Source organism: Taudactylus pleione, unplaced genomic scaffold, assembly GCF_031769625.1.
Source record: "Taudactylus pleione unplaced genomic scaffold, aTauple2 ptg000090l, whole genome shotgun sequence".
NCBI classification, from domain to species: domain Eukaryota; kingdom Metazoa; phylum Chordata; class Amphibia; order Anura; family Myobatrachidae; genus Taudactylus; species Taudactylus pleione.
Window position 1 is genome coordinate 3991617 of NW_028284492.1, and position 26451 is coordinate 4018067.

At 46.9% G+C, this 26451-nt stretch overlaps 1 protein-coding gene across 2 annotated transcripts in view; it reads left to right on the plus strand.

The window, feature by feature from the left end:
- Nucleotides 1-26451, plus strand: part of CLVS1 (clavesin 1) — a 153760-nt gene that overhangs the window by 95729 nt on the left and 31580 nt on the right. For both annotated transcript variants that reach the window (XM_088469354.1, XM_088469355.1), the window contains exon 4: nucleotides 22371-22481. In XM_088469354.1, the coding sequence (XP_088325480.1) occupies nucleotides 22371-22481 (111 nt within the window). The remainder of the gene's footprint in view (nucleotides 1-22370; nucleotides 22482-26451) is intronic.

The following is a 26451-nucleotide window of genomic DNA, read 5'->3' on the forward strand; positions in this document are numbered from 1 at the left end:
TAATTAAAAATTATCATGGAGTCTGGCTAATGGCAGACCAATTATACATATGTGATCCTTGCTGAATTCAGTCCTCGGGTCAGGGAAAATTAATAATAAAGTACAAGTATGGTTATGGGATAGTTTAAATAAACTTAATTTAGAATGTAAAACCTATTTTAAAAGTGCACGGTCTGTTCACTAAGCTTGCCTATTACAGCTATGAAAGAGTTATCCGTTGCAACAAAAGATAATTGTGAAGGCATGTGTAGCATTGTGCTTTATCCATTAAGTGTTATTACCAACCATTACAGGATTAGTATACTATAAATCTAGAATTTATTCTTCATTAAATATTCAATCTCATAATAACATAACATAAAAATAGCACAAATCACCTTTGCAGGTGATTTTCTTTACATTTGTTGTTAAGATAACCCTGGAACATCTCCTAGAGCGTGTGCTAGAGAGGGAATCATAGGTTAGCAAGCAGTACGAGCAGCCAATGATAATCTGTGGTCTCCATTTTATATACTATGTACACAAAAGTGATTGGACAGCAAATAGATCAACGAGATTTTATTGACGTCAGTACTTTGCAGTAATCACTACATGTGGTAAACCTACAGTCACCCTTCTTGGCAAACTGTCCACAAGTTCTTGGACAACAGCAGATGGTATGTTTTGCCATTCCGCCTCAAGTACAGTGACCAACTGTGACACTGAAGAACGTCGAGTCAACCTAGAACGCACCCGTCTCTCCAATTCGTCCCAGAGGCTCTCAGTGGGGTTACGATCTGGACTCTGAGCACGCCAGTCCATCCGGGTTACCGTATTTTCTGTATACCAGTCCAGCGTCACCCTGGAAACATGACAGGTGGGGTTGTTGTCCTGATAAAAACATATGTTGTTTCCGTAGTACTGCAAGTGTTCTTGTTGAAACCGCCACTTTGGTGGCCATTTGGAACTCGCGTATAATGGTATGCATTGTATGCATTTCGCTTGTGCAGGGGTGTCCAATCACTTTTGTCTAGGTAGTGTAGTAGTTACCAAAACATAGTTTGCATTGTACAATAATCTCACTCTGTAGAATTGGATCTTCAGTGTACAGTGGACACAAGATTGTATTCTGTTTTGTATAGTGGACACCATAAATCACTGTGTTGTATATCATTTAGCAGTTTGCTCTCTCTCTCTGTATTGGATATTGGTCACTAGAATGATTTGTCCTTTGGGGATGAAGTCAGCATCCCGGCGTCCAGGATGCCGATGGACAAAATGCCGACGCCAAGATCCCGACATTATTGCACTCAATTTATTTTTATATGTGAAGGAGGAAATAGTTTTTCATTATAAATAAATATAACAAATTGCCTTATGTAGTTAGTTTATTACGTAACTGACCATAATTTAGTCATACTATACAAACTACTTTATTAAACCAAATTTATGCTGAAAATATCCTTAATTGCTCATTAGCATATGCAATGCTTCATTGGGAGTTGTGCTTCTCAATTCATTACATTCAGGAATTATTTGTGTTCTAGACAGATATGTTCAGGTGGCTTCACGGAGGTCCTAAGGGATTATGTAGGTGGGAAAATAAAACATTGGAAATACAAAGGCCATAAGAAAGCCTGCTGCATTGTACACTCATACTGCATATCAAATGCATCATTAAAGAAATGAGTCTTACAAATTGGGAATTTTATTTCTGAACATTTATTTTCCCAGCAATAATAGCAGGTAAAAGCAGCAGGATATGGCCTTATTACCAGCCCTATCACAGTTATGTTCAGCATTAACTGAAGAATGAATTTTAAGTATGTTGTGCAAAATGAAACATTTGCTGGTTTCATTTATTTAATTAAAAAAATATAATGTTCTAATAAGTATGTAGTCAATGTTTGGTATTAAAATGATCTTTATTCTGGTTTTCCTCAATAAACCCAGTAGGATGACTTCAGAGCTATATTTACCATATAGAGAAACCAGGAACACAACCAGGGCATTTTTACCTTTTATATATTTTTATTTTATTTTTGGACGTTACCAACTACTTATGCGACCAATCATGTCCATAAGAGTCAATACTGACAATATTGAGGCAAGAAGATGGTGTGTGGAGAAAGCTGTTTGCTGATGAGATGTCGTACCCCATGTATCTTGATGAGGTTTCACCATAGAACGCTATTTGTTCACCAGTATTTGATTGTCCACACTGGGGGCAATTCAATTTAGTGCAATGCTGAATAGCCCTGGGAATTAGTTCAATGGACCACGCTGTTAAGTCCGACTAGAATCACTTAAGTCGCAGAATGCCGGTTACCGCGCCTTAAGCTGGGTGTTCAGTCACAGTAACCGGCAGGGGCAGAACTATGGGAGACGATGGAGGAGCCTGCCTCTGGCCTCCAGATCTAAAGGGGCACCTCCTCCATTGTCCAAAACATATTCACCCCACTTAGGGCTGTAACTATGTACCCGGAGTATACTGTCATGGCCGCCCAATACATGGGACCCCTTCCCGGCACCTGAAAAGCCACCATACACTAGTGGAGAGCTCCATGTCAGACCATCAGCTGCCACCTTTGTCTATCTATAGCCTGTCTGCATGCAAATTGCTACATTACAGTGTCAGCGGCAGTGATGGGTGGAGGGGGGGTGCACCAAGTTATAACTTGCCTCCGGGTGTCTGGGATGAACTTACGCCACTGGTAACCGGCATTCTCTGACTAAAGCACTGGCTGCGAGGCTGATAACGCCGCGCTAAGCCGGAAAACAGCATCGTGGATAGCACTTAAGTCAGATTTATGCTCACATCTCAGGAGGAGTAATCCTGTAGTCAGACCTAACAGCGTGGTCAATTGAATAGCTCCAGGAACTCCTTCCCGGGGCTATTCCACATCGCGCTGAATTGAATCGCCACCACTGATATCTAACTACACAGTTTTGTCAATGTGTACAGACAAATGCAACATATTCTGTTTCACCATGCTTCCACCCCGTGCATGTGTACAGACTGCTTGGTCACTGGAAGGTTTGATAATATATCAGGTGCAGTTTCATAGAAGATAGATACTATATCAGACAAGGAATGACCTGCAAGGACCCCTTCAAAGTATTACTGAAGAACTTCAGAACTTGCACCAATGGATTCAAAACTCACTGTGCAATACTTGAATGCAGGGAATGCCAGGCTGCGACAAAGACTATCCACAATAGAAGTGGCATTCAGGAATTAGTAAACCAATCAATAACACAGTACGGCAGATTAGAACAAAGTCAATGATGAGGTAAATACAATAGCGAGAACTTAAGTTGGCAGTATGCAGCCAGCAATAGGAAAAGCAGAGTAGTGTCCATGTGGTCCAGTCAGTAGACAAAGCTGAGTAGGGGTCACAAGCAGCATGTCAGGAAAAGCAGCAAACAAGGCAGAGTCACAAGCAAGAGCTCAGACCAAGCAGCAGACAAGATACATAGTCAGGTCACAAACTGGAGGTCATTCCAGGTGGCAGACAAGACATAGTAGAGGTCACAAACTGGAGGTCATTCCAGGTGGCAGATATGGCAGAGTAGGAGGTCACATACAGGAGGACATTCCAGGTGGCAGACAAGGCTTAGTAGAGCCTTGAAGAAGAGACTGTACGTCTCGAAACGCGTCGGCGACCTGCACCTGTGCCAACCTCCGGATTACAAAACTTCAAAGGACTTCCTCCCTGACTGGGTACATGCGATTGGAGTCACTGCAGGGCAACCTGGGATCCTGCAGCCAACACCAGCTGGCTTCCCAACTCCCTGTCGTGTAGGACTTTCCTCAATTCATGAACAAATCCATTCATTTATAATGGCATTTTAACTTCAATTATTTTATTTACATTGAGAAATGTTTCATTTATTTTATTTTTTCATTCGGGTTTTGTGAATTCCAACCCTCCATGGGGTATTATTCAATTCACTGCCACAATTTTATATTAACAGTATCGAATATACTTTCAATTTGTGAAAAATTGTGTTTCTAATATGCATATGTTTATTCTTTTTATCAATAAATGTATATATTTGAGATTTATCCGAGACCTCTTGGGTCCATTAGTCGTTAGCATCCTAATTAGCGCCTAACCAGGACAAATACTCCCTTTTTTCCACATACTCTGAACAGTTTCCACTAGGGGAAACTTTTTGTCCACACGGCTTCCACACGGCTTGCTTACAATAGGGAGCACCCAGTTTCACTTTTAAAACCTTCTTTCCAAAAGAGGTCACAACTCACAAACAGGAGGTTAGGCGAGGTGGCAGACAAGGCATAGTAGGGTGTCACATACAAGAGGTCAGGCCAGTCAACAAACATAGCAGAGTAGGGGTCACAAGCAGAAGGTCAGGCCAGGTGGTAGACAAGGCATAGTAGAGGTCACAAACAGGAGGTTAGGCCAGGTGGCAGACAAGACATAGTAGAGGTCACAAACAGGAGGTTAGGACAGGTGGCAGACAAGGTAAAGTAGAAGGTCACATACTGTACAGGAGGTCAGTCCAGTCAACAGACATAGAAGAGTAGGGGGCACAAGCAGGACTCTCACTCCACATTTCCCAACCAAACTGCAATATTCCCCATGTACTCTCTCCTCTATCCTTTATCTCCTGCTCTTTCCCTTCTTTATCTTTCAGTTCTCTCCCTCATTTTCCCTTTTATAGTTCTTTTTCTCCTCTCCCCTAATCCTCTCTGTTCTGGCTCAGTCCGGGTACACATCAGAACGATGTGTATCTCGGCCAACAGTAGAACCAACGGGACGAGATGTCAGTCGCCAGTACACACTGAACAATCGCGCACTGTATCGTCCATAGCTGCTTTTAGCCGCATGATGTCAACCGCGGGGTCGTCCCATCTGTCATGTCTGCGGGCGGGCAAGCACAAGCATGGGTACACATCAGACGATATGTACGATATATTGCTCCAATCCGTGGGATCGGACTACATATCATCTGATGTGTACCCACCATTAAACCGCCAGCAGCCCCCCCCGCTAACTGTCTTCTATACTGTCACACACATATACACCCTTTTTCCCCCTGCTGTCTCCCCTCACACTGATTTCTCCTTAACTGTACTTTTAAATTCAGTGACAAAGCTGCTTAGGCCAATCGTAGCAGTCACAGATCCTGCAGATGAGCCCCAGCTGCTGCTAGTCTGCCAGCTTCTAATGATTGGTCCTGTGTCCCTGTCAGTGACTAAATAACAGTTAGTTCCTGTGCAGGGGGATGTGCAGCAGAGCCCACCCATCTATGCTGCTGTAGCACTGATGCTGTCCTATCCTGCCCACCCGCCACACTCCTCCTCCAGTCCGCCCTCACTCCTTCTCCAGTCGGTCCCCACTCCTCCAACCCACCCTACTCCTCCTCTGGCTCGCCCCACCCCATACCTCCTTTGGCCCACCCACTCCTCAATCGGCCTGCTCTCAATCGTATCCTACCATAGTGGGGTGTCCATCGATGGTCAGCATTGATGGTTCCATCAGTGATTACCATTGATGGCACAAAACCATCTAGTTTACACCCCTCCATAGCGACCGCTGATGCGGACACGACGGGCCACATGCTAGCCAGAAATGGGGGTGGGGCTAAGTTTCGTCCCATCAAAAGAGAAAAATCATTGGGTGCCACTGGGCCATTGATGGCAGAAACCATCAGCAGATAGCAATCAATGGTTAACTACTGATGGTCGATGGCTATCCTGATCATATGGGCATTACATAATGCATGTATCTGCACAGTGCCATGCTCCATGTGCATAGGACAGAGCAGGCAAGGCGAGCCTCACCCTTAACCAGGCTCTGATAAAGTTCCTATTTATTCAAAAGTGTAACTTAAATGTCATTATTTAATTGTATGCTCTAGAAATGCTACATCAAAATATTAAACCTACAAAAAAAACATAAAATTTACTGTATATAGATCTTAATATGCTTCTATACAAAGTGCAGATAAGACTGCTCCTATAAGAAGCTTTCCCCAGAAGCAGCCTAACATCTACACTTTCATTTACACTGCTGAGTTCTCACCTTGCAGTGTACAGTGGGCCTAATTCAGACCCGCTCGCTAGCGCTCGCAAGCGGGTCGATGTTAGGCCAGTGCACATGCGCACGACGGAGGCGGCTCCGTCGTGTGCATGCGCGAGACTCGGATAGCGACGGGCAAGCCGCTGCTTGTCGATGGTGAGTGACAGCACACCCCCTTTGGTGGGCGTGTCGGGGGCGTGACTGGCCAGACGGAGGTGTTCCAATGGGAACACCTACCGTCTGGGCCCGGCCTCACTGACATCACAAGTGGGGCCGACATCACAAGTGATGTCAGTGGGAGTGCTTTTGGCTCTGATAGAGCCGAAAGCACTCCAGGGCTTGCGGCAACGAGACCCTACCACAAGGGTCTTGTTGCAAGCCCAATGGTCACGATGGTCTTGACCATCGTGACCATCTTTTTGGCCGCTCGCTATAGCCGTGGTTGGTCACCCACAGCTATGCGAGCGGCCTGATTCAGAGCATCCGGCTCTGAATCAGGGCCAGTGTGAGGTACCAAGGATGCAGAGTGGTCCACATGGATCCCTCTTCACAATCCAGTCCCTCTTCCTATAGGAAGCAGCGGGCTAACACCATCTACTGTTCCCGCAGTCAGGCACCAAGAACTTTCAGTTTTCGGAGCATGATAAATTGGATAATAACAACGACACAATACACTGTACAATACACCGTGGGCCTGAATCAGTGCCCTCCCTCCCTTTTTTTAGAGCGTTCCCCTGGCCGCTCGCATAGCTGTGGGTGACCACCCACAGCTATAGCGAGCAGCCAAAAAGATGGTCGCGATGGTCAAGACCATCACGACCATCGGGCTTGCGACAAGACCCTTGTGGTAGGGTCTCGTTGCCGCAAGCCCTGGAGTGTTTCGGCTCTATCAGAGCCAAAGGCACTCCCACTGACATCACTTGTGATGAGAATGGGGCCGGCCCCAGATGGTAGGCGTTCCCATAGGAACGCCTCCGTCTGGGCAGCCACGCCCCCAGCACGCCCTCCAAAGGGGGCTTGCTGTCACTCACCATCGACAGCACGCCCCCTTTGGTACGAGACACATAGCGACGGCTTGGCCGTCACTATCTGGGTCTTGAGCATGCGCACGACGGAGCCGCCTCCATCGTGCGCATGCGCACTGGGCCAACATCGACCCGCTCGTGAGCGGGTCTGAATTAGGCCCAGAGCCCATTCATGTTATGCCACACAGACCCTATTCAGGTTATGCCACACAGGCCCTTTATATACATTATGCCATGCAGTAGTATTGCCCCTTATACATTATGCCACGCAGTAATGCCCCTTACACACAGTAACACTCTTTACAGATCATGCCACATAGTAGTAGTGCCCCATATAACACATTATTCCACACAATAGTAGTGTCCCCCAGCAACTCACCTCCCCGTGTCCCTCCAGTAGCCTCTCATCTCCCCGTATGTGCCATTAGCAGCCAGCTGTCACGTCTGATACTGGAGTAGAGGACGTGGAGGGCCTAAGTTGGGGGAGGAAGCGGGGACGAGGGGCCTGGATATATGTTCTCCTCATCCACAGGTCTTGAGTGTTGGCGAGACCTGGGCAAAGGTGCGGAGTCTAACCCACAGGATGGTGTTCGCCAGTGACCCCCCCAATTGGGATTTGGGCTTAGCTGCACCCCGTGAGCAGGTCACGGTCCTTTGACCAGGTACCCAAGCCCTGCAGGGATAGAGACACAACACCCATGGCCCAGAGAGGTTATGCCTGCTTAGGCACAAAGCGATACCCTAACCGTACAGTAATACACCTTGACACGAGGACCAAATATCAATAAGGATTTCAAGTGGAGAGCGACTCACGGTTACTTGAGAATTCACCAGAGACGTTAAGGCACACAGGTAGAGATGGTAACACTGCTGCACGGATATTCACCAGAGACGTAAAGGCACACAGGTAGAGATGGTAACACTGTTGCACGGATATTCACCAGAGACGTAAAGGCACACAGGTAGAGATGGTAACACTGTTGCATGGATATTCACCAGAGACGTTTAAGGCACACAGGTAGAGATGGTAACACTGCAGCACGGATATTCACCAGAGACGTAAAGGCACACAGGTAGAGGTGGTAACACTGTTGCACGGATATTCACCAGAGACGTTTAAGGCACACAGGTAGAGATGGTAACACTGCTGCTGTAAGGAAAATAGGAACCTGGACCGGGAACTCACTAAGGCACGCTAGGAGACAACCGTTCAGGCAACTTCCTGTAACCTGTGGAACAGTTATATACCCAGGGGAACCCTTAGACAGGTGCACAGCATCAGCTGATCACAGACCTATCAGGAAGGAGGATACAGTCACATGGGCCGACTGTCATGGCGGCGCCCATGTCCGGACTTGTGATGCCAGACACCAGCCCACCAGGAAGCCACTGCATGCGGGGGGAATGCTCAGCTTCTCCCCCGCCGTCGCGCAAGCTGCCCGACCACCCAGGATGACAGGGGAAGCCGGCGGCGCAGTAAGCGGGAGCCGATCCCCGGCTGAGCCCTGACACCAGCAGGTGTGGATTTGGGGCCTGGGCCTTCAGCTAATTACAGCTAGTGCACCAGCAGGCAGCAGCAGGCATGAACATACAGTGCCGGTGCAATTTGAATCTGGCACCAGTCTCAAGCCAATCGGAGCTCACAGACCAACAGCCAATCAGGACCCACCACTGCTGATTGGCTGCTGGTCCATGAGCTCTGATTGCTTCGCGACTGGTGGCACTGCCACTCCATGACTGCCTGCCAGTGTGCCAGCTGTAATCAGCTGGCGGGCCAGCAGCAAATCAACATCACTAACACCTGGCCTGATAGGACCGGCCCACCTTGTGTGTAGCACTGGATGCAAGGGGAGTGGTGGGCCACAGAGGCTGCTCGGGCACCATAGCAGCCGCACCCCTTGCACCCACGGTAGTTACGCCACTGTTTGCATGCATGTTAGCAAACAGTGAGGAAATAGAAGCAGGTGCGCAAAATAATCTGCTGGAAAGCTATCTTGTCAAATGAACAGCTACACAAAGTGGGAACTGCAAACCACTAAAACACAATAGATACAGGTTCTGATTAGATTTGTATCTTTATGATATTGAATTGACACATTGTGTTTATTTGTCCCATTGCAACATGCTATATGTGATATAATAAATTGGTTTTATTTTGTCAATCAGCGCTACCTTTCTTTTATTCACATATGTTAGCAAACAGTGGGATCCTTTTCAGGATCAATGGAATAGGGTTGTAGGGGAGGACAATGGAAACAAATAAAGGCTACAGGTGTACATCAGGTGTATCCATCCCTGGTACATAAAGCACGTCTTGCATTTTTGTAACTCTTGTTTTAGTCCCAATTTTTAAATGGGCTGTAATTGTTCCAACTTTCATAGCTGAAAGCATTTAATTCCCAATTCCTTTGATTGCTATAGGATCACACGTGGCTAATGTGGTTAACCACTCTTTATTGCAGCTGAAATGATTGGTATCAACTGAATCGATATACAACAATTTTTTCTGCGACTGTGACACTCAGTGCCTGTGCTTAAAATGGTCTTAGAGACGTAGTGGAACTCAATGGTGTCTGTGTACTGCTGGCCATGTAGCGTGGGGCCTGCGTAACTGTAGATTCTATACATGGGCCCATAACCTGCTGGAATATGTGTGTACAACTGGTGCCAGTATGGCAGAGTTGTAGTTACACACCAGCGGAGTTAATGAACAGCCCAATACTTAACCAGTGGGGTGGTGTATTCAGCATCAATGTGAAATTTACAGCCATATTCATAGTTATACATACACAAACTCATAACATGGAGCAGAGCTTACAGGTCACCAGCTGGTATATGGGTAGCGGTGCAGGATGCAGGAAGCTGTACCAATGTCTCTAGCTTCATGGATCAGTAGGAGTACACCAGGTCTCTCTGAGCTAAGTGGAAGACGTCCATCTTCCACTGTGGTGCTCCAACATGGTGACAAGATGGCGCCACCCATGTGCTTAAGTAATGTTGGTAGCCATCTTCATTATGGATTTGAAGCTTTCCTGTAGGAACCAATATGGAGTGAGCGCAGTAGCGCTCTCCACCGTCAACATGTCTCACATCTGGGGCATATAGGAGTTGATGTATCAAGCAGCAAAAAGAGTGGAGAAATTGGCCAATCGGCTTTGAGGTAGCACTTATCAAGTATACTCTATAAAATGATAGGTAGAAGCTGTTCTAGAAATGATAGGTAGAAGCTGATTGGTTGCTATGGGCAACTTTACCACTTCTCCACTGCTTGATTCATCAACCCCATAGTTAGTAGCAGTAGCTGGTAAGTACATTCAAATTAACAGATACCTTGCAAACTGTGGATTGCTTACATGAGTGGTATCTTCATGGGAATTCCATTAACATCAAATGTGTATACATGGTGTCACCTACACACTCTTAGATATTTGAAATATATCGCCTTTAGAAATAAAACCCTCTTACCACATCTGGGGTGGGATGCATGATGCACCGCATTCTGGCTGCGATGCATTCTGCCACCCTTCACATGCATGCCGGGGTTAGCAACACTGGTATGCATGAAGAACACCGCAAAGGACCGCTCTCTCGGTAAGAACAGTCCTTTGTGGTGGAGGACTTCCAGGTCTATGACCCAGAAGCCCCTCTATTGTCCTGCGCATGCACAGAAGGATGCATGCGCCGCGGGAGGTGCTGGGAGGGATTTGATTGGATCCCTCTGATAGCACTCTTCCGATAGAGGCCCATAGGCTTCCATAGGGTAACACCATCAGGAGAAGACGTTACCCACCGCAACCAGAGAAATGACAAATGCAGTCAAACCCGCATTTTTGGGATTTGACCGCATTTCCACCTTTACTGCAGCTCGCTCCTGATGTGTTTTGTCCTTCTTACTGTAGTTTTTGAAAAAATCTGATAAGTTCTCTCTAGTTCTTCAAAGTAAGTTTTCCAGATCTAATTACACTAAATCCTGGGACGGCACAGGTCTACCAGCTCCCTTGGAGAGAGCTAATCCCACATTCCTGTGGGCAAATCAGGTGAGAGACAACCCCTGTCACAATATATATATATATATATTAAAAACAGCAGAGAGGACATTATGGTGATCAGCCAAGCTCCTTATACATCAAATGCAGATAATAGTGAATACAATGACATCAATAAAACATAACTGTAACATGTGAGCGACTTAGCTTCATGTAGAAGAGGCTATGGCTGTGCATAGAGGATAATGAGACTTGGCTCGTCCCTCTTACAGGGTCAATTTCAGCTGAACCTGGTGGGAAATGGGTAGAGGTGTTTGGGAGTGATGCCGCAAGGAATGAGGGGGTAGGGATGGGGGATGCCATGTTGGGGAAGTATAGTGGAATTTGGGGCCATGGGGAGGAGAGAAAGGACAAAGGGGGAGCTGAGGGGGTAGAGGGGATAAACATGAAGTGGGAGGTGCAAAGTAGGAATGAGGATTGATCTGTGGTTGAAGTGAGAAAGGAGCAGTGCTGGTCCCAGAGAGGGGGCTTGCCCACAGAAACTAGCCACACTCTGTAGTAGGGATGGACATCGGAAGCCCATCATTAAAATGATGGTTGGGCTTCCACCATCAAAACCTCTTGCAGTGGGGAAGAGGGCCCCGGAGGCGATTCGGGCCCCATACAATGGCACCACCTGCACCCATGGTAATTACGCTCCTGCTATCAGGTCTATAAGTAGTATATGGATGGAGAAAGGTTGTGGGGAGGTAGAAGTTGGGGCAGAAAAGGGCTGTTGGGTGAGAGAAGGTGTGTTGAGAATGGCTATGGAGAGGGAGTAGGTGGGTGGAGAAGGGCAGTGGAAAAGGAAAAGGTGATTAAATCTAATACCCCAACCATATTGTATTCTTAGAAGAGATAATTTAATTTAACATCATGGTCCTGTTTTTGAAAGACACGAGCGCATGCAAAGCATATGGAATTTAGCTTGTTATTGTACATAAAGCATATGGAATGAACGTGTCATTTTATGAAAAGTATATGAAATTAACTTGTCATTGTATGCAAATCAAATGGAATTAGCATTTAATTTATGCAAAGCATATGCATTATAGTGTCGCTGTATGCAAAGCAAATGGAAATAGAGTAACAATATGGCAAACTGGTACTAGGTGCATTCATTCTACTTAGTTTAAGGTAACATGTAAAAATAAACATTCCATTTTGCCGATCATAAATGTTATTCAAGATGTAGGGAGATAGGGCTGCTGTCCATACATTTAATTAAATCTGTTGCACCTATCAGGCACATTAGCAAGGCACTTTTACAGGTGGATTTCTATAAAAGTAATAAAGAAATTAAAAAATATTGAAATATACAGTACAATAATTAAGACTCAAATCCCCCTCTTTAGTCTAAAGGTGCCCATACATCTGCGACGGATCGCCGCGATGCAGGGATGCGATCGGAAATTTCCGATCGCCCACCATCGATGTTCTGCAATCCGTCGCCGGATCGCAGCTGTTTGACATGTTAAATGTCCCCGATTTGACGATTGCGATCGTCAAGTCGCCGAAACATGTTGGATTTCTGCGATCCTGCGATGCACAGATGTATGGGGCCCATGAGTCAATCAACCAGTATTGTTTAAGAGAACAGTGAAGTGGAGATGAAGGAAGGGAATGGTCTTACAATGTAGGAAGGCCACTGCAAGAGGTACTCTTTCTCCCTTTATCCATCCAGCCCTACAATCCCAAAACAGCAGCATCCAGTTTACAGTAGTAGTAAAATAGTTACAAAACACAGAATATAGGAGGTTACCTATGTATGTGCGAAGGAGATCAGTAGGCGCATTTGCTCAAAATCAAATTAACTGTTGGAGTGTATTTTTCCCAGTCTGTAAATTACTTTATGTGTCATTCTGTGAATTGACAACTGCAGTTTATGCCAAACAGTATTCCCTGGCATTAAGCTGTTAAAATAAGCTTTATAACAAAAAACTCTACTTGATTTAATGCTATATAACTGTTTTGTAATTCAAAAAATGGATATCATGCTTGGGCTGGACATACACACTATTGCCTACCCTCCAACACGACCCATTCTATTAGGTACAATACACTGTGGGCCTGATTCAGACCCGTTCGCAAGCGCATAGCGCTCGCAAGTGGGACGATGGTGGCCCAGTGTGCAAAATGCACTCGCTCTGTGGCTCACTACAAAAGGGACGGCTGTCGATGTTGATCGACAGCTCGCCCCGTTTTGTAGGCGTGGCGGGGGGTGGCTTCACAAACGGAGGCGTTCCCAAGCGGACACCTGCCGTTTGTGGGCGGCCCCATTGACATCACCAGTGACGTCAGTGGGAGAGCTTCCGGCTCTATTAGAGCCGAAGCTCTCTGGGGCTTGTGGCCACGAGACTCTACCACAAGGGTCTCGTCGCAAGCCCGATGGTCGCAATGGTCTTGACCATCGCGACTATCATCCTGGCCGCTCGCAATAGCTGTGGGTGGTCAGGAGGCCGCTCCAATAAAAAAAAAAAAAAAAATCGCCCTGATTCAGAGTGAGTGCTCTTTCAGAGTGTCCGGCTCTGAATCAGGCCTTCTGCTCCTGGACTTCCCACAGGTGTTTCAACTAGGGGTGTGCACCGGCCACTTTTCGTGTTTTGTGTTTTGGTTTTGGATCTGGATCTTTCTTCGTGTTTTGGATCTGGATTGGTTTTGCCAAAACCACCCTTCCGTGTTTTGGGTTCTGGGTTTTGTGTTTTGGATCTGTATTTTTTTTTTAAAAAGCATAAAAACAGCTAAAATCACAGAATTTGTTGGTTTCTCTGCTCCTATGCTATTATTAACCTCAATAACCTTAATTTCCACTCATTTCCAGTCTATTCTGAACACCTCACACCTCACAATAGTGTTTTCATGTCCAAAAGGTTGCACCGAGGTAGCTGGATGACTATGCTAAGCGACACGAGTGGGCGGCACAAACACGTGACCCATCTAGGAGTGACACTGCAGTGGCAGACAGGATGGCAGTTAGAAAAACTAGGCCCCAAACTGTACATAATGCAAAGAAAAAAAAGAAGTGCAAGATGGAATTGTCCTTGGGCCCTCCCACCCACCCTTATGTTGTATAAACAGGACATGCACACTTTAACAAATCAATCATTTCAGCGCCAGGGTCTGCCACACAACTGTGGCTGAAATGATTGGTTCGTTTGGGCCCCCACAAAACAAGCTGGCAATTAATGTGTCCCTGCACAAACTGGCTCTACGGAGGCAAGATGTCATCCTCATCCTCCTCATCCACCGATTCCTCACCCTCTTCAGTGTGTACATCCTCATCCTCACAAAGTATTAACTCGTCCCCACTTGAATCCACCACCACAGGTCCCTCTGTACCTTCTGGAGGCTGGTCTCCCTGGAAGAGCTGATAATTCATTTTGATGAACATCATCTTCTCCACATTCTGTGGAAGCAACCTCCTACGCCTTTCGCTGACAAGGTTCCCGGCTGCACTAAACACTCTTTCGGAGTACACACTGGAGGGGGGGCAACTCAGGTAAAATAGAGCCAGCTTGTACAGGGGCCTCCAAATTGCCTCTTTTTCCTGCCAGTACAGGTATGGACTGTCTGACATGCCTACTTGGATGCTGTCACCGATGTAATCCTCCACCATTCTGTCAATGGTGACAGTATCATATGCAGTGACAGTAGACATGTCAGAAATTGTTGCCAGGTCCTTCAGTCCGGACCAGATGTCCAAACTTGGTCCTGCCTGCCCTGCATCACCGCCAGCGGGTTGCTTAGGATACCTAAGTTTTTTCCTGGCAGCCCCAGTTGCGGGAGAAAATGAAGAAGGAGCCGTTGACGTGTCACGTTCCGCTTCAGCTGACAGTGTGTTCACCAGCAGGTCTTTGCACCTCTGCAGGCTTGTGTCGGCCGGAAAGAGAGACACCACATAGGCTTTAAACCTAGGATCAAGCACGGTGGCCAAAATGTAGTGGTCTGATTTCAACAGATTGACCACCCTGGAATCCTGGCAAAGCGAATGAAGGGCTTCATCCACAAGTCCCACATGCCGAGCGGAATCGCTCCGTCTTAGCTCCTCCTTCACTTTCTCCAGCTGCTTCTGCAAAAGCCTGATGAGGGGAATGACCTGACTCAAGCTGGCTGTGTCTGAACTGACTTCACGTGTGGCAAGTTCGAAGGGCTGGAGAACCTTGCACAACACGGAAATCATTCTCCACTGCGCTTGAGTCAGGTGCATACCCCCTCCTTTGCCTATGTCATAGGTGGATGTATAGGCTTGTATGGCCTTTTGCTGCTCCTCCATCCTCTGAAGCATATAGAGGGTTGAGTTCCACCGCGTCACAACCTCTTGCTTCAGGTGATGGCGGGGCAGGTTCAAGAGTGTTTGCTGGCGCTCCAGTCTTCGGCACGCAGTCGCTGAATGGCGAAAGTGGCCAGAAATTTTTTGGGCCACCCAAAGCGTCTCCTGCACGCCCCTGTCGCTTTTCAGAAAATTCTGCACCACCAAGTTTATTGTGTGAGCAAAACATGGGACGTGCTGGAATTTGCCCAGATGTAATGCCAGCACAATATTGGTGGCGTTGTCAGATATCACAAATCCCCAGGAGAGTCTAAGTGGGGTAAGCCACTGGGCGATGATTTCCCTCAGTTTCTCTAAGAGGTTGTCGGCGGTGTGCCTCTTACTGAAACCGGTGATACACAGCGTAGCCTGCCTTGTAACGAGCTGGCGTTTCTGAGATGCTGCTACTGGTGACGCTGCTGCTGTTGCTGCGTAAGGTGATACATCTACCCAGTGGGCTGTCACAGTCATATAGTCCTTAGTCTGCCCTGTTCCACTTGTCCACATGTCCGTGGTTAAGTGGACATTGTGTACAACGGCATTTTTCAGGACACTGAGGACACTTTTTCTGACGTTTCTGTACAGTCTCGGTATCGCCTGCCTAGTGAAGTGGAATCTAGACGGGATTTGGAACCGGGGACACACTACCTCCATCAATTGTCTAAATCCCACTGCACTAATGGCGGATACCGGACGCACGTCTAACACCAACATAGCAGTCAAGGCCTCAGTTATACGTTTTGCTTCAGGATGACTGCTGTCGTACTTCATCCTCCTCGCTAAGGACTGTTGGAGGGTCAATTGTTTAGTAAAAGTAGTGGTGTTCCTACTTCCTCTCTGGGATGATGAACGACTCCCAGCAGCAGCAACAGCAGCAGCGGCAGCAGTAGGCGTAGCAATGCAGGATCCTCCAGAGGAATCCCGGATAGGAGAGTCAGTCATGCCAGTGACATGGCCTGCAGGACTACTTCCGATCCTGACTAAGGAGGAAATTGACGAGGAGGGAGTTGACGGTGTGGTTTGCAGGCGCTTGGATACAACAGGACAACGGGATTTAGGTGTCCCTGGACTGCTTACGGTCTTAGCCAAAGTTTCTGAACTTGACAGTAACTTTTTATGAACGCGCTGCAGGTGCCGTATAAGGGAGGATGTTCCTAGGTGGTTGACGTCCCTACCCCTACTTATTTCACCTTTACATATGGTACATATGGCAAGACAGTTGTTGTCCGGATTTGGATAGAAATATTGCCAGACCAAAGAGGTGGAATGTTTGGTCTTCTGCCCAGGCATGACCGTGATGGGCTTTTTCATCCCACGGACAACAACTGTCTCCCCCGGAGCCTGATTTAAACAAACCACATCACCATCAGAATCCTCCTCGCCAACTTCCTCCTCAGCGCCAGCTACACCAGTATCCTCATCCTGTTGTACTTCAACAGTGACATCTTCAATTTGCATATCAGCAAGTGGACTGTGGGTGCTCCTTTCAGCACTTGCAGGGGGCGTGCAAATGGTGGAAAGAGCCACCTCTTCCCGTCCAGTGCTGGGAAGGTCAGGCATCGCAACCACCACCACACTTGGACTCTCCTTGGGGATTTGTGATATCTTCTTAGAAAGCACAGTTCTTCGCTGTGCTTTTGCCAGCTTAACTCTTTTGATTTTTTTAGTGGGAGGAGGGCTTCCATCGTCATGTGAAGCTGAACCACTAGTCATGAACATACTAGGGATCGACCTTAGCCATTCCTTGCCACTCCGTGTCGTAAATGGCATATTGGCAAGTTTACGTTTCTCTTCAGCTGATTTAAATGTCTTTTTCAAGGTCATTTTCCTGAACTTTGCCATTTGGGATTGTATGTGCCCTCTACTATGACATTGGGCATCGGCCTTGGCAGACGACGTTGATGGCATGTTATCGTCTATGTCATGACTAGTGGCAGCAGCTTCAGCACTAGGAGGAAGTGGTTCTTGATCTTTCTCTATTTTATTTTTATCGGAGAAAGTTTGGTCCTCCATTTATGTTATATCGATTTGATATATACGTGCGGCTAAACACAGAAAATAATTTTTTGGGGGGTTTGGACTGGAGTGTACTTTGTGGGTTACAGCACCCTTTAACGGTCAAGCCAGCCGGCCCTTTACTTATGACACAGGCGCACGCTTGGCACTACTTTGTTGATGCACGTGCGGCTACTGCGCACACAATTCACAAACACAGAAAATAATTTTTTTTTGGTTTGGACTGGAGTGTACTTTCGGGGGTTACAGCACCCTTTAACGGTCAAGCCAGCCGGCCCTTTACTTATGACACAGGCGCACGCTTGGCACTACTTTGTTGATGCACGTGCGGCTACTGCGCACACAATTCACAAACACAGAAAATAATTTTTTTTTTGGTTTGGACTGGAGTGTACTTTGGGGGTTACAGCACCCTTTAACGGTCAAGCCAGCTGGCCCTTTACTTATGACACAGGCGCACGCTTGGCACTACTTTGTTGATGCACGTGCGGCTACTGCGCACACAATTCACAAACACAGAAAATAATTTTTTTTTGGTTTGGACTGGAGTGTACTTTCGGGGGTTACAGCACCCTTTAACGGTCAAGCCAGCCGGCCCTTTACTTATGACACAGGCGCACGCTTGGCACTACTTTGTTGATGCACGTGCGGCTACTGCGCACTCAATTCACAAACACAGAAAATAATTTTTTTTTGGTTTGGACTGGAGTGTACTTTCGGGGGTTACAGCACCCTTTAACGGTCAAGCCAGCCGGCCCTTTACTTATGACACAGGCGCACGCTTGGCACTACTTTGTTGATGCACGTGCGGCTACTGCGCACACAATTCACAAACACAGAAAATAATTTTTTTTTTGGTTTGGACTGGAGTGTACTTTGGGGGTTACAGCACCCTTTAACGGTCAAGCCAGCCGGCCCTTTACTTATGACACAGGCGCACGCTTGGCACTACTTTGTTGATGCACGTGCGGCTACTGCGCACACAATTCACAAACACAGAAAATAATTTTTTTTTTGGTTTGGACTGGAGTGTACTTTCGGGGGTTACAGCACCCTTAACGGTCAAGCCAGCCGGCCCTTTACTTATGACACAGGTGCACGCTTGGCACTACTTTGTTGATGCACGTGCGGCTACTGCGCACACAATTCACAAACACAGAAAATAATTTTTTTTTTGGTTTGGACTGGAGTGTACTTTCGGGGGTTACAGCACCCTTAACGGTCAAGCCAGCCGGCCCTTTACTTATGACACAGGCGCACGCTTGGCACTACTTTGTTGATGCACGTGCGGCTACTGCGCACACAATTCACAAACACAGAAAATATTTTTTTTTTTGGTTTGGACTGGAGTGTACTTTCGGGGGTTACAGCACCCTTAACGGTCAAGCCAGCCGGCCCTTTACTTATGACACAGGCGCACGCTTGGCACTACTTTGTTGATGCACGTGCGGCTACTGCGCACACAATTCACAAACACAGAAAATAATTTTTTTTTGGTTTGGACTGGAGTGTACTTTCGGGGGTTACAGCACCCTTTAACGGTCAAGCCAGCCGGCCCTTTACTTATGACACAGGCGCACGCTTGGCACTACTTTGTTGATGCACGTGCGGCTACTGCGCACACAATTCACAAACACAGAAAATATATTATTTTTTTAGCACTTGGGGGGAGCACCCCTGATGGACAGAGCACCCCCTGGACAACACTACAGCACTCCTTTAGGACTGGGACACTGCACAGGACTTTGGAGTGGACAGCCCCTATGGAGAACTGACTGCACAACACAGTCCAGCCAGCCCCTATGGACTTTGAAGTAGTGGACACAGCCCCTATTAACAACAGCAGCACAGCACAACACAGCCAGCCCCTATGGACTTTGAAGTAGTGGACAACAGCAGCACTACACTACACTACACTACACAGCCCTAACTCCCACCCTCCCTCTTCACTGTCCACAGCCGAGTGAGAAAATGGCGCCGACGCGGGTACCTTATATAGGATCCAAAACCCGCGAGACTCGGAAGGCGGGATGATGACGTTTTGCCTCGATTTCAGATCCGAGTCAGGCGGGAAAAGTCGAGCCTGACTCGGATCGGACTCGGATCGGGGGGGCTCGGGGGGGTTCGGATTTCAGAAATCCGAACCCGCTCACCCCTAGTTTCAACACAGGTGGCTGCAATCATTAATGAAGAAGAAAGTCCAGGAGCAGAGTATTTTGTACCTAATGGAATGGGTCATGTTGGAGGGTCTGCTATTGTACTACTGGATCAGGATTTAATTTTACATGTGAAGATAGCTGGTAACATGGCATGAAGACATGAGAAATCTTATACTAAGGAGCCAGCGAGACAATGGGCCTGATTCAGAGATGTCTGCCAATATTTACGGATTTTGAGCGATTTTTGGCCATTGCTCATGTGTGTAACTCGTACTGCGGACGAGCAGCTATTGGTTTGCGATTGCACTCACACAGAAGATTCACTCGCCAAGTGAGTGACAGGTAGTCAGTGTTTGCCAGAGGTAAAGGGGGATGGTTAAGGAAACTCATGCATTCCGGGACTGTTAAAACAGTGTTTCATGGGCGTGCATAAATTAGCCATTGCGATCTCCTTTGCAGCATGAGAGCTCTCAGCTGCGGTTAAGGCTGGTCAGACTTCACTCAGAAGCGGTGTGGCTGCCTGATCTGCCTCAGTGTTGACGCTGATGCATGTTGAACAGATATGAGAAGGCATCAGTGGGCGTCCCTATGCCCCGGGAGGCTTTGGAAGACATCAGCATATTTTAGCAATTGTGATCCATAAAGCTGGGCATACACGTCCAGATAAAATGTATGTCAGGCCGACAGACATTTTATCTGGCTGCCTGCCAGCCGCAGATCCGTGGCATACACTGAGATTTCTCACAGTGTATTAGCCCGACATCTGCGCTTTTCCCTGAGACATTTCCCTGTTCCTTCCATAGGAAGGAATACAGGAAATGTCTGTCGGCCGCGGCTGGGCATACACTACAATCCGGCATGCCCGACCGAGCAATATTTAACCCTCGGTCACCCGCACACACGCTACCATTATCGGGGCGATCCACAGATATCGGGCGGATCGCCCCGATCATTGTAGCGTGTATGGCCAGCTTAAGAGATCGCAGTTGCAATTGCATTAACGTAAATCTGGGATTCAGGCCCAGTGTATGTATGGAGTTAGAGCAGTGGACGTACTGCATTCAGAGAAATACCAGACTTATACCCCTTTTACACATAAATTCTGGGTCTGACCCGGAGTTGGAACAGGGGCCCTGATTCAGAGCCGGACGCTCTGAAAGAGCGCTCGCTCTGAATCAGGGCGTTTTATTTTTGTGCGGCGCCTCCTGGCCGCTCGCATAGCTGTGGGTAACCACCCACAGCTATAGCGAGCGGCCATGATGATGGTCGCGATGGTCAAGATTATTGCGACCATCGGGCTTGTGACGAGACCCTTGTGGTAGGGTCTTGTTCATCGCAAGCCCCAGAGAGCTTTCGGCTCTAACAGAGCCGGAAGCTCTCCACTGACATCACTCGTGATGTCAATGGGGCCACCCCCAAATGGCAAGCGTTCCTTCTATCACTCAACATCGACAGCTCGCCCCCGGATTGCCCATGCTCCGTCGTGCACATGCGCTGTGGGCCACCATCAACCCAGTTGCGAGCGCTCAGTGCTTGCGACCAAGTCTGAATCTGGCCCTAGGTTGCAATCCGGGTCAGACCCGGAATTTAGCCGGCGCCGACCCAGGACATTCCCGAGTCGGCGCCGTTCACACCGAAGTCGGGTCTGCATAGACCTGGCTTTTCCGGCGCTGAAGTGGATGCTTGGAGATGACGTCATCTCCAAGTGCCACTGAAGCCGGACCAATCGGCCAACATGTGGCGCGCTCCAGGTCATCGTGACTCGGAGTGCGCCGTTCACACTGCAGGGTTTCAAGGGTTACTCCAATGTTAAACCCTGCAAGTTGCCTGGGTTGGATTGCCGGGTCACTCGACCCGCAATCCAACCCTGTCCCCTTTTACACCAAGGAGCTACCCGGGTTAACCCTGCAATAACCCGGGTTTTAGCTCCGGTGTAAAAGGGGTATAACTTATACTTCATTCCATTTCAATTAATTCCTATGGGAAATCAGTATTTGTTTACTGCTCTTACAGTTAGCACTTCTATTCAGAGTTTTTCCAATATGTTTTTTTTTTCCACTGATTCGAATAGTATTTAATGTGGTCTTATTCTACTAATTCAACATAGTGTGAAGATATGTACACCCATATTATTATTATCAATGCATTATTAATTATTATTATTTATTGGGCGATTTACCAATAATCGGGTGATCGGCCTCATTTGTTGTATAGTGTGTATGAACTATCGTTTTAGCGTTTCCCCGCTAATACGGTTAGAAAACATCCACAAATGCATTCCTTCATTTATCCGATCTGTCGGTCAAAACCGAAAATCTCGACCTCAATTTCCCTGATATCATGCAGTGTGTGCATTCACCATAATCTGCCCATGTTCCCTATGTTTTCCTGTCACTAAGTCATCCTCCTTGTGGGCAAATGCACTGTGAAATTCACCAGATATTTCTTTTAAATTGTATAGTCTGTAGCACAGATTTCAGAATCATGATTTTGCTGAAAAAAATCGTCCCAATTATCGGTTTGATTAAAAAAAATCGCATAGTGCCCTACCTATCTTTAGATATGTTGACACTTTTTTCTAGAACTACAAGTACATTAAATAATTTATATTTGATTTAAATGTGCTGTACCATGCCTCACAAGACTCAAAAAGGCATCCGATCGCTATTTCTATATAATGGTTGCTGTGTAGTTCGGTTCACTGATAAAACTGTGTCCTCTTGCTTGTATAATGAATTGCCTTTCTAACCAGCTGGCCATCCTATTATATATCCGGTAATGAGCTTCTGTTTTTCTCTTACATTTAGGACAGCTTTCCAGCTCGGTTTGGAGGCATCCATTTTGTCAATCAGCCCTGGTACATCCATGCGCTGTACACTATAATTAAACCATTCCTTAAAGACAAGACACGGAAAAGGGTAAGACATGTCAACATATGTAAGGCCGGTTTCCTGATCTGTCTGCAAATCCCTCATGGCTGGTAAATCTGTTTTTCCTGGTGACCTCTGAGATGAAATCATATGGCGTGTGGTGGCCACAGCTGTGGTTTGCAGATTGTCTGTTTCTGATCAATAAGGCTGAGGCAATGGATTATTTGCAGTGTCCTGCTCCAGGCTGCGGGTAGCTTAGATGTGTTTAGAAACAACAGGAACTAACTGGTCGGAATCTCATCTCTGGTATGATAAAGGGAAATATATTAAAAATAGTGGCAGTAATAGAAATATGTAATTACATACAATAGTATAGAGGTAATGCCATACACAATCTGTTTGCAACTAGAAGTATTGTAATTCGTAATGTCATTATTTTACTGCAGCTGCAGCTATTGAGCTTATGTATTTTACACTGGACATGTTAAACTCAGATGCACGTTCTTTAGATTTCATTAGAAAAAGAGACATTTTTATGTTTTATAATCTCTAAACAGGGAGATATATGCTGCATCCATTGCATGGGTATGTGGTTGATACCAAATTTTCCTCAGCAGCCAGAGATATAAACACGCCATTTAACCCATTAATGCATACTTACCAACTCTCCCTGATTGTCAGGTAGAATCACTGAAACAGTAGTAATCTCCCTGACTCCCTGAAGAGTGTAGCAATCTCCCTGATTGCACCTTACCCCCATTATGTAGCTGTTATATACAAAAAAAATAACAGAGATGAAGACCCTCCAACATGACCCCTTCCATTCGGTACAATATACTCTGCTCCTGGACTTCCTTCTTAATTGATTATTGCAGCCACCTGTATTAACTAGTTCAACATCTATTAACTAGTTCAACACAGGCGTCTGCAATCACAGGTGTCTGCAATCATTAATTAGGTGGGAAGTCCAGGAGCAGAGCATTTTGTACCAGGTGGAGGGGGTCATGTAGGAGGGTAGGCAAATGGGATCATTAGTATAATTTCCCTGCATTGGTTATAAGGCACAGTGATCCCTATGGCTACAGGCATTTTCTGAAAAGTATCAGTTTGTTTTCATCACCAAGTGCAGTAGATCTTACTGACTGCTTTGGGGCTGCTACTGTTAAAACTTCTGCAAGCTGCTACATATTGTCAGCCTGATCGATGCATTTGACAATATTGTATGTATCAATAAGGCTGATTTTTTATTTTTTTTGCAGAGATAAAAAAAAAATTCACCTATCACTACAATTTCTCAATAGAATAACGCTGGGCAGCTGCACCGGCGATACTGTCACAGACTGGTAAGGTCTAATTTGTCGCTTCAGCGAGCCAGTCTGAGGGGATATGAATGAACAGACTAGGTTAATGCATGTACAGTGGCCCTAAAAGGCCTAACTTGGGCTTTCAGTTCCACTTGGCATGAAAAACTAAGAAGTAAAATAAAATAAAAGTTGAAAATAGAGTGAGTTTCTTTAGGGTATCCGTGTCATTTTTTTTGCAAAGGCAGCAGATCCTTACTGGCCCAACCTGCCCTCATCGATTGTACATTAGGGTAATGCTAGTACATACAGTAATCACCTAAGCCAGGGGTCTTCAACCTTGTCCCTCCAGCTGCTGTGGAACTACACATCCCAGCATGCACTGCCATAGTTTTAGCATGCTGTTATATCAAAAAGGTGGCAGTGCATGCTGGGATGTGTAGTTCCACAGCAGCTGTAGGGCCATGGTTGAAGACCTCTGACCTAAGCAAAATATGCAGTACCGTAGCAGGGCCTCTGTGCACCCTGGTCTGGCACCCCCAGCCATGGTGCACATGATGTCACACAGCTAGTGCTGAGGGAGGAGCAGGAAGGTGGCAGCTGGGCACCATTGCATTGGGTGTCTCTCCAGGTACGCCACAAGTAAAACAGTGCAGCAGGGTGCAGTGGAGTTTGGGCCTGATTCAGACCCGGTCGCAAGCGCTCAGCATTCGCAACCGGGTCGATGGTGGCCCACAGCGCATGCGCACGACGGAGGCGGCTCGGCCGTGCGCATGCGTGAGAGCCAGCTACCGACGGGCACTCCGTCGCTCCAGGTCTCGCACCAAAGGGGGCGAGCTGTCGATGTTGAGTGACATCTCGCCCCGTTTGGTGGGCGGACCAGGGGGGTGGCTGCCCAAACGGAGGCTTTCCCATGAGAACGCCTGCCATTTGGGGGCGGCCCCACTGACATCACAAGTGATGTCAGTGGAGAGCTTCCGGCTCTGTTAGAGCCGAAAGCTCTCTGGGGCTTGCGATGGGCGAGACCCTAACACAAGGGTTTAGTCGCAAGCCCGATGGTCTTGACCATCGCGACCATCATCCTGGCCGCTCGCAATAGCTGTGGGTTATCACCCACAGCTATGCGAGCGGCCAAGAGGCCGCTCCAAAAAAAAAAAAAGCCCGGCTCTGAATCAGGCGCTAAATTCATCCCCGACGCCCGGAGACAAGTTATAATTTGGTGCCCCCCCCATCACAGCCACTGACACTGTACTGTAGCAATCCGCATGCAGTCAGGATATAGATAGACGAAGGCAGCAGCTGATGGTCTGACATAGAGCTCTCCACTAGTGTATGGTGGCTGCTCAGGTGCCGGGTAGAGGTGCCATGTATTGGGTGGCCATGACGGTACACTCCGGGTACATAGTTACATCCCTAAGTGTGGAGAATATGTTCTGGACAATGGAGGAGGTGCCCCTTGAGACTTGGAGCCCGGCGGCAGGCGCCTCCATTGTCTCCCATAGTTCTGCCCCTGGCAGGGTGCCATATCTTTGGTTTTTATTACTTTCATCAGCAAAAGAAACACTACTACATATAGCAAATAGAAGAGGCTTCTTATCTGACCTGAGAACCATAGAGTGCTGAATAGGACAATGCAAACTGTCTTATGCTATTATAATAAAGTTCAGTGGTATAACTTTCACAAAACTCTATTGTGAACTATTGAAGTCCACCCCTGATGTAGGCCAGATTGTGAACCTGCTCTCAGTTTTAGGTTAACAGAAGTTGTCATGGGAAGCGGATATCCCAATTTTACATTGTATACATAATAGAAAGATTTATTTAAATAAAGTTTGTTCAACCCCTTAAACTGAGGAAATGACTAATGCACTTTACTGTAGGTCAGATGAGGTATTGTAACTGAAGAGGGGTAAGTTGGAGCAGGGTAATGCTGTAGCTCTCTCTGACAGAATCAGAAGATTACTGAAATATTCATTATGATGGTGTGGCCTGGGTGACGGTCTAGTCAATATGGGTTGTGTTTCAGGGAGCATGATATAATAATAAGTCTATGGCTACCACTGATATGAATCCGAGCATGGTCCCTCTGTTTTTTTCAATGTGTTATTATGTATTGTTTATGTATTTAGGGAAATATGGTCGCGCAATGAATAACTATGCGTTCACATAGCACTGGTGTCATGGGTTTGATCTCAACATGAGTTATCAGTGTGGAGTTTGTATGTTCTCCATATGTTTGTGTTTCAACTTCCTTTGGGTTCTCTGGTTTCCTGTAGGTGTGCGCTATATAAATAACTGTTAATGATAATGAGTTGTGTAAACAGAAAGTGCTACAGGGAGACTAGGACATGTCAGATTCTCTGTCGCCATTAGAAACACACTATAAAAACACAAGTCACTCTGCTTACTGATTCCAAGCAGGACATTGAGGCATACTTACCTACTCTTCTGGAAGTCACAGGAGGCTCCTGAATTTTCATGGTAACCCCCTGTACACCCGGAAGAGTAGGCACTTCTCCTGCATCCTGCCCACTTCCTAGTGAAGTGGGTAGAATGGGGAGAATTTTCACAGAGATCGGCAGCCCCAAGTAGGGGGCGGAGCTTAATGATGCCATTCTACAGTAATCACATCATTTGGCCCCGCCCCTATTAAATTTAACATGAGGGGGCGGTGCTTAATGACGTGAAAAGTCTGGCCCAGCCCACCAGGCTACTCC